Genomic DNA, 20,073 nt, shown 5'->3' with positions numbered 1-20,073 from the left:
CCAAATCAGATAAACTTACATACAGGACAAATCATTTCCTTGTTTCTTTTTAGTACTTGAATTTGAATTCAGGCACTCTATCACCTGAGCCATTTTTGTTTGGTTTATTTTTGAAGTCGGGTCTTGCATTTGTGCCCAAGACTGCTTGGACCTTAATTCACTTATATTTATTCTATCCTCATAGCTGGGTTGACAGGCACATTGCACTGCACCATACTTCACTAACTGTAATGGTTCTTCTAAACTTTTGCCAGGGCTAGTATCCAACATCAATACTCCTGAGGTCCACCTCTTGATTAGCTTGTATAAAGGTATTAGGGGCCACACTCAGCCAATACAGAACTTCCACACAAAGCATTTCCTTTCTCTGAAAAACTTGGGACGGGAATATTTTCGTATCTCGGAATTTTTCAGATTTTGGAGTGTCAGCAGCCCTTCCTGGATAAGCATCCTGACCTTCACAGTGACCTCATCCCCAGAAAATTTTGGTTCTGAACTTGCTGGTAGAGGATGTTCAATCTTTATGAAAACCACTGATGAACACACAGTAAGTGTGTTTTTGTTTTTTGATATTTTTGCCAATCCTTGGGCTTGAAGTCAGAGCTTGGGCACTGTTCCTAAACTTCTTTCGCTCAGGCTAGCACTCTACCAGTTGAGCCACAGCACCAATTTCAGCTTTTTCTGTTTATATGTTACTGAGGAATCAAACCCAGGGCTTCATGCATGCTAGGCAGGCACACTACCACTAAGCTATATTCCCATCCTAAATGTGTATTTTTGAAAGAATCTATAAGTTAAATTCAGTGTAATGACACTTAGAATTTATTTAGAAATGAAAGGATTCTCAGTTGGACACAGCGATACATGTGTATAACCCTAGCACTAAAAAGGAGGAAGCTGGAGGATGATGAAGTCACCTTCATTACATAGCAATAATATGATTCAAACGATTAAACAAACAGCGAGCACACAAAAATACAACAAAACTATAAAAGAAAAAAATTATAAACAAAAAACCCCAGAGGTGAAAGGATTCTTACATTTCAACCAAATACATATTGACCTTTCCAAGGATGCATTTTCTTATCTTTATTAGCATAAATAATTGTTTTGAGATCTCATTATGATCTTTTGATACATGAATATGAAGTGCTTCAATCATATTAACCGCTCTTCACTGTACCCATTTTTCCAATGATGTATTTTAACATTAGGTCCTCTTTGCTTTTTGGTTTCCTTTCATCCAGTGACTAATGCTCTTAGGAGCTTGGATTATTAGAGAATGTGTCACCACACTGAGGTCATAGTAATGCATGATTGCTGGCATGTCTCTGAAAGAAGGAGAAGTCCACAGGAAAATATGGCACCATAGCTCAAGTTTATTGAACAGTCAAAAGTTACATGTTGGAAACTAGGCAGAACACTGTACCGGCTTTCACTAACTCAAACCAAGTTAGCAAATGACAGAGTTGAGAATACTTTATGTCTCACCCAATGTGGGTAATCACAAGAGAAGCTAAACAAAGACAATCATTTTCTATGTTACTTAGGCAGTAAATTAATTTGATATACACAGCTTCCAAGTTTTCAAAGTTTTCAGAACCTGTAAGGAATAGTTCATGTCCATCCTGAAATAAAATACAGAATGGACCATTCTGAGGTGAGTAATTTTACCGCCATAACCACAAGAGAATCACTCTTTCCCAGTAATAAGAGCACAACTAAATCACTATTTAGATTAGACTTACAAAATTAATAATGACTTTGATATTATCTAGGTTTGGTTACATTGTTATATTGCACTTGAAAACAATGACAACAGAAATCAAAAGATTCAGTACCTCTTTCAAGAAATTCATTCCATATAAGAAATTACAGTAAATCCAAGTGTACACTGTACACTGCACAGCTGGAGATTCATTGTTCAAATAAGCCAACCACCAGGTTAAAAGAAACACTTTCCCAAGCACTGAGTATTATTTCATTTACCTTTTTGAATCCCATACTCAATTTGCAAATTCTCTCTTCATTCTTAACTTATTGAAATTACTATATAGACAAGCTAAGGGTTCATTAGGTAAACTGAATGAAGCAATGTCCACACAACAGAGTTCCAGGATCAATCCCTTCTCCATCAGGCCCACAGTACACTGAATATAGAAACTTATACATTCTGTGATATTTGACTCTTCACATATATCTGTGAATCATAATTCACTATCAGAACTCTTTCACAGCTCTCTGAAAGTACCAAAAAAAGTCTTATTTATTAGTTCTTGAACTTTTTCTTTATGCAAGTGTAAATACTATATTTAAGAGGATTAACTATGAATCACTAGTTTCAAGTACAAGTAGAATTGGGATGATAATATCTTGACTTAACCATTTTACCTTTCAGAATCTAAACAGAATTTAAGAAATTAATCTACCAGAATTTATGACTCTGATATAAATATCTGTCAAATTTTCAACTCTGAAATAAATATCTATATAAGAAACCAACAGTATCTATGTTTTTCACCTCTGTAAAATGCATCTGATATACTGTAGCTCATTCAAATTTTTAAAAACTGAACTGGATTATGAGAGAATTTTATACTTTAGGAAAAATATTAATTCTCAACAAATTACAAATACAATAGTATTTTAAAATATTTAGAGATTTACAGGGATTTCATAGAACTATTTTTTGTTATTTTGTCAAATATATGCTACTCTAGAGTAAAACAAAATCAAATTAGTTAATTTTTTTATTGCAATACACATTTTCACTTTTGAAGGAAAACCCATACTATTGCTGAAAATAAAACATCATAAAGTCAATTTAAAACACCGTGTTAATTTTCAATTCCAGCATCACATCTATCTAATAGAAGACTATTTCTTGAGACAGGCTAGAATTAACCAATGCCAATTCTTCTGTGAAAGTGACTATATACACATTTCTCTTTCAGGAATGATAGACATTACATGGGAAAACAGGTAAGATAAAAGTTGTTACAGATAAAATTAGTGACTAGTGGTAGGAAACACTTAACCCAAGGACAAATGTTAATTTTTTTCTTAAAAGAATTTAAATTATTGGTAATAAAAATATTTATTGCATATGGTTAAACACTTCTAAGTCACTAATAACTTCAAGACCCTATAAAATTTAAAGTTCACCAGTGCTAAATACAGGATCTTGTCTACATTCTAACTTGCATAACTCACCTAAAATGTACTCCAGTTTATGCCTATCTTTTCCTGATCAGCTCAGTCATTTTATGCACGGAATGATACCACAAGATATGGTGAGATAAATTCCAATTATAGAAAAATAGTCAATTATTTAAGGGAAATATTTATCATTGCCTAATGAGGACAGCAATTAGCAAGCCATTAAAACTCTCAACCCCTTGGAGCACAGCATGGCATAATTGCATTAAAAATAGGTATACTTGATAATCATCCTTAGGACGTGGAGAACTGCAAATAAATCACATATCCTCTCCCAGAAGATTTGCCACCAAAGTATTTAAAACTACAACTCACTGCCTATGCTGTTTTTTAATTAAAAACCCAGAAACATAATTTATGTTAACAAACCTAAGAAAGCTTACGAAGTTTTCAATAACAAGAACTGCTTATATACTTTGTGGCACTAAGGACTGGTTTAGCACTTTACCTTGCTTAAACTGAGGTACTCTTCGTGAGTAGCACCAGGCTATTGCTAGAAGCAAACCAGCGAGCTACCTTGTAAGTTTTGACTCATGGGAGTATTTCTCATGGGATGAAAATATGGGTCTAGGGTCCTGAACATTATAAAGACGATCTTGACCCACTCTCCATTTTGGAAGTATAAGGAAAAACATGTATATAGGTGGATAATAAATTAAGAACAACTAAAATCTGTGTTCCAATCTAAGAATGAACTATTAATAAGCAAATATATCTGAGAACTACAAAGCTAAGCCTTCAATTAAAATACTTTGTATCATATTGTAAATAGCCAGATGAAAACAACAGAATAAATGTACTTTGAAAATAATTTCCAATTCCATATGGCTTTAAATATCATTAGCTGAAATTAACCCATTATACAAAAGAGGGATTTTTGATCCTGGATTAATTTTTAGTATAGATTGGCTTAAAGAATTTGATGAACAACTTAAGCTATACAAGTTACAGTGTAATAAAATAGATTATAGATTAAATATAAATAAAAATTTAATAACATGTACCTGAATTTCATATTCAATATTGTACCGTTTTTATTATAGGTAACAATTTTTCCCATGCTGGAGATTGAACCCAGGACCCTGAACGTAGTAGGTATGATTTTACTACAGAGCTATAAGCCCTAGAAACAAACTTTGATGTTATCATGCATTAAAAAAAGTCTTATCATATAAATGGTATTAAAATCCATGTTCATGTAGTTACAAAGTCTTAAATAGCTTGTAAAGTCATCTGTAGTGTACTATGTAAGAAAGTTAAGTACCTGTGCAAAACTGTAGAAGTTAAGATCTAAATGTGGATTGCTTTAAAACTACAATTGCTTTAAAATAACAACAATGAACAGCAAAACCCAAAATACTAAATTAGAAGTGGTAGATGTAGGAGGGACTCTTTTATGAAAAGTAGTTAACTAAGGTATTATGTACATGAATAAGAACCATCAGTTGAAAATCCATCATTTAAATATCTCAAAACACAAGTCACTGCATGGGGATTATGTATGTCTAAACTTATTTATAAAAGGAAGACTGACAAATATTGCTTTCAGTTGTGTAATCAGACTGAGGCCAATGGGTTCCATCAGCAAAGTGGTCTTGAGATGTCACTTCTCGTGAAGGAAATTCAAATCCATAGTCAAGTTGGTCACTCCCATGAGTCATGATATAGCATCATTTAAAAATCACAGTTACGTTTCTGAGTTTCCTTCACCATTTTCATGTGGTTGAAGTTGTTCCCTTTCTTGCTCTTCTTGGGGTGGCCGGACACGTTTAAAAAAGCCCATCTATCAGTGGAAGAAAAACCAACATTACTATAACATGAGCATAGACTGAATGAGTACATAATCATCACACCGATGAAATTCAACTGGTACTTTGTATGAGATTTCTCTTCCCTCTAACAATAACTAATATCCATCATATACCACTATAAATGCTTCACTTTCCCCCCCCTTTTTTTTTGGTCAGTCGTGGGGCTTGAACTCAGGGCCTCATCACTGCCCCTGAGGTCTCTTGATCAAGTCTAGCGTACTACCACTTTGAGCCACAGTTTTTTTCTGATGGTTTATTTGAAGTAAGAGTCTCATAGGGACTTTTCTGCCTGGGTTGGCTTTAAACCGTGATTTTCACATCTCAGCCTCCTGAGTCGTTAGGATGACTGGCTCATTTTTTGTGATCATTCTTGTTCCCTCTCTTTTTCCCTCTTTTCTTCTGTGTGTCCATTCCCTTCTCCCTCTCCCCAAGCATATTACTTACCCTGTACATTACAAATACCAAAATGGCCAGCAACAACAATCCTGCTAGAACTGCTAAAATGATCACCCACACAGGAACAGGCATGGGTGCTGGCTGGATGCCCCAGGTAATATTAGTGGTGACCTGTTAGGGAAAGGGAGTTTTAGCTTCAAAATAGTCAGCAAGTACTTGAATATCTACTAAATTCTATTTTAGTGGTATTTCCATTTTACTTTTTTATTAGAATAACTAACTAGTTGCAATTTTGGTATCATTAGCACAGATAAACCAATAGAAACTTGCAACAACAGGTTAATTTCTAATTGTGTCTAATATGGCTTTTAAATAATCTAATTCACTTTATGTTGGCTGATCCCATTTCAAGTCTTTACAGGTTTTCAAATATGCCTTTACTTGTTGCTTAATTTCTGTTTTATATAACTTGTGGGGAGAAAATATCCTAAGATAGTATTTACACATAATGTGGTACATAGTTTAAAAAAAAACAAACCTCTTCTCTATAGGATGCTAAAATAAAAGGTGCTAAAAGATCCAGATTTAATATCCTACAATAAGAGTAATACTGTTAAAGAGGATGTAATCCTCTCAACCAATTCCTTATTGCTTTTTCTTTTACTATTTTTTATTAGCACACATTAATAGCACCAGGGAGTCTGATCATGAAAATTCTGTTTATGTCTACTGTGTGCCCTGAACAAGTTCACCCTCTCTATTCTATTCTCCTAAAATCCCTCCCCTCCCCTCACCACTTCACATCATCAGAACAGTTAAGCTTCCATCTCTAAAAAACAAATAGAAAACATCTAAAGAAAACCATTTGTACTGACTGCATTTTTTTTCCATTTCTTCAAATCAATCACTTACCAATGTTGAGTTAGAGATATCCTCAATCAGAAGATTCTTATAAGGAAACTCTATGACACTGAATGAAGCAGATGACTTCAGAGAATATGAATGGTTCTGGTTTTCCTTCTGTATGGAAATAACAATGAGATGGGATCCCAGATGGCAAGCTGTTTGCATTGCTTCGAAACACCAATCGATAAATGTGCTGAATGGTAACTCCATCCACTTACATTCATAAAGGTCTCAGTCCACAGGAGAGACTTGACATACAGGATTGCGCTCTTCCCCCGGTCCAGTCGCCCAACCTGGCAGATGATCTGCAAACACTGTGCAATTCCACAACCCTGCAAAAGCAACTATTTACTCACAAGAAAGGATCACTCTCTCAACTTTAACGTTGTAACGTCATGCATTTTATTTCACTTGTTTTATGTAAAAGACATAGAGAGACTAGTTTCTTCTGTCTTGTACAAATAGCGCTTAAAATGGGCTCATTGTTAAACCTGAGGTTTTCTTTACAGAAGAACTGGTTTTTGTATGATTTATTATGAGAGAATAAAATCTGTTAATAGTGAAAAATTAATTCTGATGGCTAGAACTCAGTGTTCTTAAACCCAAAATGTGTCTGAAAGAGTGGTGAATATCCATGCACCTTTGTGAATGAATATTGAAAACACACTAACTGAAAGAAGTCAGATGCAACAGGCTTTATACTGTATGATGCTATGCACATGAATTATGTCCAGAGTAGGCAAATCGGTAGACCTACATGGACAATCTGAACTGAAAGCACGTTAGCTGTGACCAGAGACTGGTGGTTGAGGAGAGTAAGTATAATTGTTTAATGGGTATAGCATTTCTTTTGGAAGTGATAATAATGCTTTGTAATTATAGTGGTCATAGTTGTACAGTATTGCGAATATACTAAAAAACATTACCTTATATACTTCAAAAAGGTTAAAATGATGAATTGTATGTAACCTTTATCTATTTTTTTTAAAGAACAGAATTCTAAAAGATAGTTCAGGATCAAAAGTGGGATGGTGGAGACAAGGCAGGAGGGAGCACAAGGCAAGTTTTACTTCACGTGGATTGGTCAGGGCTGTCCCTGTCCAAATTCAACATGTAAGGACTGAGAACAAAATCAATAAGAGCCTTGGGTCTAAACCATTCCAACAAAAGGAAGGGCAATTTTCAAAGCCTGGTGGCAGAAAATTGCTTGTGGCTGTTTGTTCAATAAACAAGGCATGGCAATATCTTACAACGAGATACAGGAAATAATCAGAAGTCTTCCAACAGGGAAAAGCCCAGGACCAGATAGATTCACAACGGGATTCTGTAAGACCTTTAAAGAAGAACTAATATCCATACTCCTCAAGCTCTTCAGAGAAATAGAAAAAGAGGGAGCTATCCCAAATTAATTCTACAATGCCAATATCACACTCATCCCCAAACAAGGCAAAAACCCAACAAAAAAAGAGAACTACAGACCAATCTCCTTGATGAACACAGATGCAAAGATCCTTAACAAAATTCTAGCTAACAGAATCCAGAAACACACACAAAAAAATCATACACTACGACCAAGTAGGCTTCATCCAGAGATCCAAGGATGGTTTAACATACGTAAATCAATAAATGTAATCCAACACATCAACAAATCCAAGGTCAAGAACCACATGATTATCTCCATTGACACAGAAAAGGCGTTTGATAAGATACAACATTCATTCATGTTAAAAGCTCTAGAGAAAATAGGAAAAGAAGGAACATTCCTTAAAACAATAAAAGCCATATACAACAGACCAATAGCCAATATTATACTTAATGGGGGAAAACTACAACCATTTCTCCTAAAATCAGGAACAAGGCAAGGATGCCCACTGTCTCCACTCCTCTTCAATACAGTCCTGGAACCCTTAGCTAGAGCAATAAGGCAAGAAAAAGACATTAAAGGGATTCACATAGGGAAGGAAGAATTTAAACTATCCCTTTTTGCAGATGACATGATACTATACCTTCATGATCTCCAAAACTCCATCCCCAAACTCTTAGAACTTATAAACTACTTCGGCAAAGTAGCAGGATACAAAACTCAGTTGCTATTTCAAACATTTTGTTTTTTCCTTTCCCTCCCCAAATTATATTGACATCAAATACAGTGAAAACAAGGGTTATACCATGAGAGAGGAACATACTAAGCAACAAAGAAATCGCATGGTACCTTATAAATACGTTCAAAACATTAGCAAGAAAGAAAATAAACCACTTGTGCCCCTGTCTTGGGGTTCATTTCACTTAACATCATTTATCTGGTCATATGTACATAGTTTTTGACCCTTTCTGCTTGTCCCAGACATATACTAGTTATTGCAAATAGGGGAAACCATAGGACCTATGTTTCTTTGGGCCTGGCTTACTTTACTTAATATAATTTTTTCCAAGTCTTTCCATTTCCTAACAAATGGGGTGATGCCATTCTTTCTGATGGAGGCAAAGAATTCCATTGTGTGTGTGTGTGTGTGTGTGTGTGTGTGTGTGTGTGAGTGTACATTTTCTTAATCCATTCATCTACTGAGAGACATCTGGGTTGGTTCCATAAATAGTGATACAAGTTGACCCATTGTAACAATGAGATGTACAAGACACTGTTGAACAACAAACTTCACAATTTAGGCCACTGTTGAACAATAAACTTCACAATTTGGGGGGGAGGTGCAGGAGGAGGGGGGAGGAGTGTAGTTGTGGAAGTGGGAGGGAAAGGATGGTAGGGGAAAAACAAAGGAGAAGGCAACAATGCTTGATAAGAAATGTACTCATTACCTTGCTCATATAACTAATTGTAACCCCTCTGTACAGTATTTTCACAATAAAAAACAAAAAAAGAAAAAAAGGAATGTACTCACAACTGTAACCCCTATGTATATCACCTTGGCAATAAAATTAAAATTTATATACAAAAAATCAATCTTCTTCCTGTACACCAACAATGTACAAGCAGAAAGGGAAATAAAGAACGCAACCTCATTCACAATAACCCCCCCCCCAAATAAAGTATTTAGGAATTAACATAACCAAAGATGTAAAGGAACTATTTAATGAAAACTATAAAAACTTAACGAAAGAAATTACAGAGGACATCAGGAAATAGAAAGACCTTCCATGCTCTTGGATAGGCAGACTTAATATAGTGAAAATGGTCATACTGCCAAAATTAATATACAAATTCAATGCAATTCCTAGCAAAATCCCAATGATGTACATTTCTGAAATACAGAAAACAGTCCAAAAATTCATATAGAACAACAAAAGACCTAGAGTAGCCAAAACAATTCTAGGCAAAAAAGACAACATGGGAGGGATCTCGCTGCCAGACTTCAAACTCTACTATAGAGTCATAATAACAAAGACAGCTTGGTAGTGGCACAAAAACAGACCCAAAGACCAATGGAATAGAATAGAAGATCCAGAACTAAAACCACAGACCTACAGTCAGCTGATATTTGCAAAGGAGCCAAAGACATACAGTGGAAGAAGCTCAGCCTCTTCAACTACTGGTGCTTGGAAAACTGGGCAGCTACATGCATAAAACTAAAAGTGGACCCTAGTCTGTCACCATGCACTACCATCAACTCAAAATGGATTAAACACCTTAACATCAAACCTGAATCTCTGAAACTATTGCAGGACAGAGTAGGAGTGACATTTGAACTCATAGGCACAGGCAGGAACTTCCTGAACAGAGTCCCAGGGTCACAACAAACTGGAGAGAGACTCGACAAATGGGATACCTTAAAAGAAAGCTTCTGCACAGCTAAAGTCATAGCAACCAAGCTAGAAAGACAACCAACTAATTGGGAAAAAATATTTACCAGCAATATATCAGACAAGGGGTTAACATCCTGTATATACAGGGAACTCAAGAAGCTAATCCCTCCCAACCCCAACAAACCAATTACTAAGTGGGCAAGGGAACTAAAGAGAAACTTCTCAGAAGAAGAGATAAAAATGGCAAAGAAACATATGAGGAAATGTTCACCATCCCTGGTTGTAAAGGAAATGCAAATAAAGACAACCCTGAGATACCACCTTACCCCAGTCAGAATGGCCCACATCCTAGTCAGCCAACAACAAATGCTGGAGGGGATGCGGAAAAAGAGGACCCCTATTACACTGCTGGTGGGAATGTACACTTACACAACTACTTTGGAAAGCAGTCTGGAGGGTCCTCAGGAAGCTAAATATTGACCACTTCTAGGCATCTATCCTGAACAACAGGAATTAGTATACAAGGACACATGCACCTCCATGTTTATTGCAGCACTGTTCACAATAGCCAGGATATGGAAACAACCCAGATGTCCCACCACAGATGAATGGATCCAAAAATTGTGGTATCTATACACAATAGAATATAATGCAGCCATTAGAAAGGACAAAATAATGGCATTTGCAGGGAAATGGATGGAACTAGAAGAAATTATGTTGAGTGAGTTAAGCCAAGAGCAAAGAGACAAACGGCACATGGTCTCCCTGATAAGTGGATATTAAATCCAAAATGTAAGGTGATATGACTTGAGAGTTAAGAAACAAAGGACCTCTACTCATCTGGTCGAATCACTACTAAATAACCTCATGCTGCTGATCACATATGTGGTATATATGTGCACACCTGAGGGAAACCAGGAGAAAGACACAGAACTAGAGGGAATCAGGGAAAAACATACAACAGTGGGACCCATCAGCTGCACTGGAGAGTGATCAAAATGAACTAAGTAATTCAATGGCAGCAAAATGGGAGGGGGGGAACAAGTGGGAAAGAGGGAACAGTTGACGCTATTCAAAAGGAAAGAAATGTACATATCACTCGATGTGGAAGAAATAACTGTATCACAAAGCTCATAGAACTCACAAATGTTATAGACCATGATAGACAATTTGCCCCATGAAAGTCAGAATGTGTTTCTGACTTTAACAAAGCATCGCTATCCCACAATACTGTGAAATTTGGGGATTATGTAATCACTTAATCACAATAAAGAATTTGCAAAAAAAAAAAGAATTAATGTATGACACAATTAAAAAAAAAGGCATGAATTTAGAAGAAGTAGAATGACTGTGGAGACCTGATGTAAGTTTAGAGATGAGAAGAGCCTAGATTGTGTCAGTGGAGCTGGGAGTTTTTGAGCTAGGATTTGTTTAAATTACATGAATGGTACCTGGCCTGGCCTGTATGTCAAAGAATCTGTAATGTCCAGCAAAGGCAGAAATTCAAAGACTGAGTAGGGATTTGACAAAGGAGAGCTAACCTGCATTAATTTGTCACAGCATTAGAGCTGGGGAGAAGGGTCAGTCTGGGCACTTTTGAAAGTAGGTCTTGATAAAAGTTTGCTGAAATGTAGGATGAAGACTAAAGGAGGAGGGGGCAGAGATGGCGAAAGATAGAAGATGCAGGTTTAGGAAAGAGAATGGAGTTGAGAGTTAATACATGTAGATCATTATGGAAAGAGAAAAATTGTGAAAACTAAGTATATTCTCAGAATTAAGTTTGAATATTCTATTAGTCATTGAAAACGGAGTTTTACTAAGCAGTTGCACATTAGAGTTTGGAGTCTAGTACAAAGGGTCAGAACAAAAATACACACCATGTCACATGTACCTGGCCTGGATTTACAGCCATGAGACTCAACAATAGCATAGAGTACAGAATGTCCAAGAGAACTTTCTAAAATGATGGTAATCATGACTATGTGATGTCTACACTCCCTGCCTGATAGGGCTCCACCAGCTTCCTGTGTCTGCTGAATACATCCAAGGTGGCTGGCAGGGACAATATTGGATAGCACAGAATGAATGAACTTGATTTGAAGCATAAAAGAAACCTGAAGTTGATGCCAGGAATAACCAGAGGTAGAAACTTGGAAACAGAGACTAAGAAGCAGCCAGTAGTAGAAGGCAGAGAAATGAAAATGTGGCATCTCAGTGATGATGAACTGACCCAAATGTCAGCAAGCGATTACATTGGGTAAGGTTTAAGAAGGACCACAGAATTTGGTGATGGAAAAGAATCATGATTGCTTTTGAACATAAACACAGATGTTAATTTTCAAAAAGCTAAATGACAGGCTCCTTTCAAACACAGTCACTGTGAAATCTGACTCAACAAAAGTTAAGCACAATGTTAATTATTCTTCTGTATATTTTAAGCCTTCTGCAATATGTCATGAAAGTATCAGAGGTCAGTGACATCAAGAAAGAGGTTGTTTAAAAGGTCAGTCAAGAACCTAAATCTGAACTTAAAATATTTTATTTATAATGATTGATAACTTTAAAAGGTATATTAATTCAACTAGGAAAAAGGAAAACAAAGAAGGCTTAGTGGTATAAAAATACGCAATGTTCTTTCAGCACTGCTGTTGTTATTTTTGAAATGTCCTTTGGCATCAGTCTTGTAATCACATATTTTTAAATGTCTATACATCACACACTTGAAATAGCACTTACCAAAGTGTGAATGTCTCCTTCATTAAGGGCGAGATCCCGCTTAGTGATGATATGGTTCCGGTCACCTTGCCCAGCAATGGAGTCATTCTTTTCAGGTGTTTGCAAAGAGGAGATCTGGATGACATTGGAAAGTGGTGGCAAACAGTAACAGAAAAAATTTTACATTGACAGGTTGACATAAACTCTTACATATGATTGGCAAATGTTATATGACTATATGATGTACAAATTTATCATTTGATGTTTGGTGAATGGCTAGAATAGACAGCAAAGATTAAAGTTCTGAATATGCTCTCCCAAAGCTAATTTTCCCATTGCACTCCTAGAAGAAAAACTGATGTAAACACATGAAATACCCTGAAATCCCACAATACAACCATGATGAGTATCAATTATGAGTATATTTTTAATTTTGTCTTCTTTACTTAGACCTTTTTCAATAGCTTCTTATGAAAATGTATGTTCTAGGATGCAGATGTCTTTATTCAGAAGTATATGTAATTCTACAAAATAGCTTTTATTATTCTGAAGACAGCAATCTCAACAGCATAACAGCTTTAATACATGATTAGACATGTGGTAGACCAAGATGCAATGCAATCAAAGACAAACTGAGTCTTAAAATATCTCCTGAGACTCTAAACATTCACACAGTGATTCCAAAGGAGGATATTCTTAGGAGAGGATGACAAGGTCTCAATAGTTATGTGCATATGCTCATATGAAATGATGCTTATCAAAATAAACTCCAGGAAATAGAAACAAGAGGTTTTTTTTTATTGTACTGTTTACAGTTCTTTTTTTTTTTCTTCTTTTCTGTTTTATCCCTTTTTCGCTGTTTTGGATTTCTGTACCCTTTGTCTTACATGTAAATTTTTCTGATTTGGGGAGGGGAAGGGAAAGCACAGAAATGGTAGGACAAAGGGCGAATTAATTCAGCAGTGATACTCACTAGACACTGTTAGAAATGAAGGATAGAACCTGGGGGCAGGGCCGGGAGTTGGGAGAAAAAAAATTGGGAAAAAATGAGGGAGGGAGGTGACACTGCTCAAAAAGAAATATACTCATTACCTGACTTCATAACTATAACCCCTCTGTATATCACCTTTACAATAAAAATTGAAAAAATTATCTCCTCAAGTTTATTAATACTCCATAAATATTCAGGACTTCACAGAATTTATTCTTACCCATAATATATAAATCTAATTCTGAGTTTACTGGTTATACACTAGAATTTTTTTTAGAGTCTGAATTTAAATTGTTTCATTTCAGGTATTTCATTGCTAAGTTTAATAAGAAAGCAATAAAAGGTCATCATATTGAAGAGCAGCCAGTAAGTGCAGTACCTTGATTCTCAAAGGGTTGATCTCCATATCTGAAGTACAGTTCATCGGCCCATCAATGTCGTAATGAAGGATATACAACAAAGTGTTATTATTGTATTTGTATGGCCACTGGAGATTCAGCATGGCCTTGCTGAATGAACTCGGACCATTGTTTCTCAGCTAATAAAGAAGAGAACACATAAATCAGTTGGGTAAAAATCTACTCTATAATCCTTCCCATTTATAAACTTAAGTCATATAAAAACAGGACTCCAATAATTAATTTGATAGATTCAAAATTATATAATGATTAAAATGTAGTCATTGTATAAAAACGAACCAAACTGAAATGTGTCTCTTGAACATCAGGATGAAAATATAACAAGAGTTAAAGTCAGGCATTGTTGGTCAGGTGCCTATAATCCTAGCTACTTAGGAGGCTGAGATCTAAGAATCTCAGTTCAAAGCCAGCTTATGCAAGAAAGTCCTTGAGATTCTTATCTCCAATTAACCTCCAGAAAACTGGAAGTGGCATTGTGGCTTAAAGTGGTAGAACATTAGCCTTGAGCAAAAGAGCTCAGGGACAGTGCCCAGGCTCCAAGTTCAAGTCCCATGACTGACAAAAAAAAATGTTGGAGAAATGAAAAGACTTGGAAAAAAATCATATTAAGTGAAGTATGCTAGACCCAAAGAAACATAGGTCCTATGGTTTCCTTCATAGATAATAATTAGTATATGTCTAGGATAGTCCTAACAGATGAGCAGAACAGCTCAATAGCTACATATATATAACCAATAAGATGATGCTATGAACTCTAAGACATGGAGTTTTTCTTTGTTGTTGTTTTTAATGTACAATGTGATTTCCTTTTTCCTTCGTGTTTGTTTCTTTTTTCTTTTTCCTATGGTTTATCCCCAATTATCACTGGATTTTATTTTGGTACCCTGGGTATTATATATATATTTATCTGAATTTGGGAAAAGAAGGAGAACAACAAAACGGTGCAACAAAAGACAAAGAGAACCGATGCAACAGCGATACTCACAAGACAATATGTTGGGAATGAACTGTACAACTTGGGGGCAATGAGGGGGAAGGAAAGTGGAAAAAAATGAGGAAGAAGGTAACACGTTCAACAAGAAATGTACTCACTAGCTTATATATGTAACTGTAACCCCTCTGTACATCACCTTGACAATAATAAATTTTAAAAAAATATTGGGCATTGTGACTCAGCTCTACAATCCTAGCTCTGTGTGGGAGGTGGAGGTCAGGAGAGCATGGTTCAAGGTAAGTCCAGGCATAAGTTTCTTATCTAATAACTGGCACCTATTCCCCTTGCTATAGAGAAAGCCCAGTAGCTGGAGACAGTGGCATATGCCTGTCATCTCCAGAGATGGGGAAACACAAGAATACTGAAGCCTAAGCTGACATGGGCATAAAACAAGACATACCTCAAAAATAACCAATGCCAAAAGGTGTTAGAGGTGGTAAAACAAAAAGATGCTCAGGTGGTAGAACATCTGCTTTGCAAACATGAGGCCCTGAGTTCAATCACCAGTACCTCAAAAAAAAGGTGATTATTGAAGTTACTTATAAATCACTAAAAAAAATTCTTCCTATAGAAATAAAATTTTGATTATGATAGGTATTTTTAAATTTTTAGTCCGAAATACAAATGCCATTGACAACACAGCCAACGATCTGTTTCTTTTATTCACCTAGAACTAATTGGTCATGACAAATTATAGCAACTGTTTTCTATAAACACTTTAAAACTATTTGCCCAATAAAAATAAATTTACAAATACAAACTGTTTTGAAGAAATCTGTTATGTGCTTAGCTATTCAAAGTTTACACCAAACGGTAGCCTGTTTTCTACATTAGCTGCTGCCTTGTTGATTGTTTCACTAGGTTTTCATTAAATCCATTAGGTACAGACCTCATAGATATGCTGAACAACAGGCCCAACATCTTCTTCAGTCTCAGGGTTCTCCTTGTACTCCCAATTTGGAATTGGAAGAAAGATGTGATCAGGACTTGAGACCCTAAACAATAATCAAAGAAAAACTATCATGAATGTCATTTTCAAAAATACCCTATATTAAAATGGATAAAATCATATCTATAAAAAAAATCTTGGGAACTGGGCTTGGTGGCTGATTCTTGTAAATCCTAGGTACTCAGAAGGCTGAGACCTGAGGTTCAAGGTTCAAAGGCAACCTGAGTTAATCTTCAATTAACCAGCACCCCCTTCCTCCTTAAAAAAAGAAAAAGAAATAGAAGTGTATCTCAAGTTCTAGAGAATTAGACTTGAGTGGCAAAAGCTAAGAGATAACATTCAGGCCCTGAGTTCAAGCCTAATACCAGTGGATGTGCACTCATGCGCATGCACGCACACGCGCGCGCACACACACACACACACACATACACACACAAATAAAAATAATAACTTTAGGCCTGGTGTAATGGCTCACAAATACACTACTATCTACTTAGGAGACTGAGATGGAGGTTTGTGGTTCAAGGCAAGACTAAATACAAAATAAGATCCTATATTAACAAGCTGAGTAGGGTACTATCCTATATATCAGCCTCTCAGGAGGCAGCTGGGACGATAGTGGTCCAGAAAAGCCTGGGTAAAGCCTGACACCTTATCTAAAAATAACTAAAGCAAGAAAAGCTAAGGAATGTCTCAGTTGTTAGAGTGCTTGCCTGGCAAGTATGAGTTTCTGAGTTCATTCGCCAGTATTTCCTAAATAAATACATAAAAATGGAATTTTTTAATTCTTAAAAGATAAATCTACTAGATACGAAAGTAAAACAGGCTCTGTTGGGGGAGTGGGTATCAGAAGGAGCAGGGAGGGTGAGGTGAATATGATCAGAGTAGTTTATATACATGTATAAAAATAGAAAAATGACACAAACTGAAGTTGTTTTAAGAATGTGGAGTGAGATAAGGGAGAGGGATAGATGGGGTGAGGCTCATGGGGTACACTGTCTACACGTATGGAAATATCAAAATGAAATCACCCTTTCATGACTCCTACATGCAAATAAAAAGCCATAAAGCTAGTGAAATCACATATACATAAAATCACTACACTTAAATCTACAGGCCACAGGTAAACTGGTAATTTGTGTAAGAAGGTCAAATAAACATATTTTGAGATTACTGTTACCATATTTTCTTCCCATAAGACTAGCAAATAAATATTTGGAGCTTGGAATACACCTATGGCCTTATTTCTACAGTATTTATTGCCTAATGAACCACCATTAAACACAGTGTCTTTTGCCCAAACAAGCCAGGGCCTAGAGTTACTTTTCCGAAGCAATGGTGACAAGGAGATTTTCAACTTAAAAATTATACTGACCCTCTAATCTCAACAGCAGCCAAAACAGCAAGGTCAACTTTGTAAGACACAAGAGGGCTGACTTTGTCAAAAAGATTCGAGCTGAAAAGAAAAAAAAAACACACACACACACATTTTTAGGACTGAATGGAGCACAATCATCATCAAAAGTCTTCCGGAGATAAAACCTCACGGAAGTAAAAATGAACAAAACAGCAACAGAATGAAACACTTAAAAGCCAAAACAATTATTTTTTTTCTTAGCATTTAATTCCAAGAAGTTAATCAAGTTTAACTTTTTAATTTTTTAAGTTTCTTTACAAATTCATAACTGATATTATAATAATTCAAATAACATAGATTTAAAAATTCTACAATCATGTATGAACATACTAACCTATGGAACTCCATAGTATTTAAAGTATTTAAGCAAATCTACTGAGATACCTTTGGATTTGTAAATCAAACATCACAGATGTATCCATCTCGGACTGCTGATGCACACTGAATCGAAGACCAGCAAAGAGCTGCAAGAAGGGATAAAGAACAGAATGTTAACCAATGTCTTATCTGAAATTAGAAGTTTCAAATCCAATGACCAAATACAAAAGCATTCTAAAATACTGTTTTTGTGAGCTTCCAATAAAAGTGAACTAAAGTTTTTAAATCTGACTTTCCCTTTATTTACTTTTATTCAAGATACTTGGGTCAATCCATGGTGGAATCCATTTAACAAAAACTATTACTTATACCTTCTTATGATATTAAAGATCATTTTAAAACTACAAAATTAAATATTTGGTGATCCAAGGCAAGTAAAGTAATTTTGCACAATAATTTGATAATAGCAAGCTATAGACATCAGAAAGTACCGGACTTCTAACCCCTGCAGCTAGAAAGTTCACAGATTTTTTTTTTTTTTGGGTCCGGTCGTGGGGTCTGAACTCTGGGCCTGAGCGCTGTCCCTCAGCTCTTCAGCTCAAGGCTAGTGCTCTATCACTTGAGCCACAGTGCCACTTCCGGTTTTTTGCTTTTTGCTTATGTGGTGCTGAGGAATCCAACCCAGGGCCTTATGCATGCAAGGCAAGTGCTCTACCATTGAGCCAACTTCCCAGCCCTTCACAGATTATTTTATAGAGAAATCTGAGCCACCAGGTACAAGACAGCAGGATTCTTGGGGAAATACACAAATGACATATAAAAATAACACCTCTTGCAGACTGATCCTCTCTTCCACATTCACCCCTTTCCAAAGCCTGGGGCTGGTCCCTTAGAGTAGCCAGAAATTCCCTACACTGAAGGAGTTATGCACTGAAAAACTGGAGACAAGGAGAATGAGAACCAGAAATCATGTTCTGTTCTGATTGACTGAAAACATGAAAAACTGGAACTCAGGATATGTGTTCAAGCTCTCTTTCCTAAGGTACCACACACCTACAAATAATGACCTTTATTGAAAAATACGTCAAAAGACAGTGGAACATTTGGGCTCCCAATGACACAGATCTTCATATGATTAGTACCAATGTATCATTAATAACTCTTGTTATAAAAGCAACATAACATATATTGTCATGTTTTCTTTGATCCTAGGATGATACAAGGTATATTTCTGGTTCCTTTTTAGAGGATCTGGGAAGACATCCATGCAGTGCTTCTTTTCAATCTCCAGGTAACCCTGCCCCTGATCCAGCCAAGTTTCTCTTTGATCTTCTGTGTGGGCTGATTATACAAGGATTCAAGTTAATGAGCTAGCTTGATTTCATCTAAGAATGACGGTTCTGGGATCTAGCAGATTGGCTTCTGAAGACCAATGCAAGTGTTAGCTACTTCAAAATACGAAAATCAGAATTTCAAGTCTTAATTTAAACCATGATCTCATCTACTTATCAAATAGATTACCGTGTGGTGCAGCTTATTACATAACGATAATAAAGCATCACCATCATGTAGTATCTTAGTTAAAAGGAAACAGAACAATGTTCATCATTAAACTAAATTAAAATCAGTTTGATGACAGCATTTTAATATGTATAGGCATTTTTTATTACTACAAACAAGACCAAGAAAAATATGGCATTATATTTGTAGGGGAAAAAGTGATTCAATTCAAAATGTCTTACTTGAGTTCCAGCCTTCATTGGGTTTCCGAGGTCACATACCACCTGGCGGGTTTGGTTTTCTGTCTTAAAGGCACAGGAAAGCCTTGCTAAGGCCTTCAATGGACAAAGAAACAGGATACAAAGAGAGATTAAGCCAGAAGAACAGAAACCCTAAGACTATAAAATCCCTATACAATATATAGTTACATATTTAAAGTTCCCCTTTTTAAAAAGCAAATAAATCTACCTGAGCAAACATGGAGAAAGAGAGAAACCAGATTTGTGGTGACCAAATATAAATGTCACAGTGTTTTTGAAAGATTATCCAGAGGATTTAGATATGTAACTACAATGCTTCTAATTTGATGGACAGGCTTAGGTACTTTAATCTATCCAATCTCCTCCATAGGCACTTCTAAAAATGGCATGCCAATACATTATGCAAAGTATTAGGCTTAAAG

At 36.0% G+C, this 20,073-nt stretch overlaps 1 protein-coding gene across 1 annotated transcript in view; it reads right to left on the bottom strand.

The window, feature by feature from the left end:
- Nucleotides 1-1,357: 1,357 nt before the first annotated feature.
- The window catches only part of Itgav (integrin, alpha V), an 86,755-nt gene continuing 68,039 nt past the window's right edge, over nucleotides 1,358-20,073 (bottom strand). Inside the window, exons 21-30 of the mRNA XM_013028956.1 lie at nucleotides 19,634-19,726; nucleotides 17,958-18,037; nucleotides 17,532-17,612; nucleotides 16,097-16,202; nucleotides 14,174-14,332; nucleotides 12,825-12,938; nucleotides 6,551-6,664; nucleotides 6,339-6,446; nucleotides 5,475-5,597; nucleotides 1,358-5,002 (exon numbers count right to left, since the gene is read on the bottom strand). Of these exons, the coding sequence (XP_012884410.1) occupies nucleotides 4,907-5,002; nucleotides 5,475-5,597; nucleotides 6,339-6,446; nucleotides 6,551-6,664; nucleotides 12,825-12,938; nucleotides 14,174-14,332; nucleotides 16,097-16,202; nucleotides 17,532-17,612; nucleotides 17,958-18,037; nucleotides 19,634-19,726 (1,074 nt within the window). The 3' untranslated portion in view covers nucleotides 1,358-4,906. The remainder of the gene's footprint in view (nucleotides 5,003-5,474; nucleotides 5,598-6,338; nucleotides 6,447-6,550; nucleotides 6,665-12,824; nucleotides 12,939-14,173; nucleotides 14,333-16,096; nucleotides 16,203-17,531; nucleotides 17,613-17,957; nucleotides 18,038-19,633; nucleotides 19,727-20,073) is intronic.

The sequence above is a fragment of the Dipodomys ordii genome, unplaced genomic scaffold (assembly GCF_000151885.1).
Source record: "Dipodomys ordii isolate 6190 unplaced genomic scaffold, Dord_2.0 Scaffold5, whole genome shotgun sequence".
Lineage (NCBI taxonomy): Eukaryota > Metazoa > Chordata > Mammalia > Rodentia > Heteromyidae > Dipodomys > Dipodomys ordii.
Note: the sequence above shows the minus strand (reverse complement) of the source record. Positions and strands in the feature narration are given on the sequence as shown.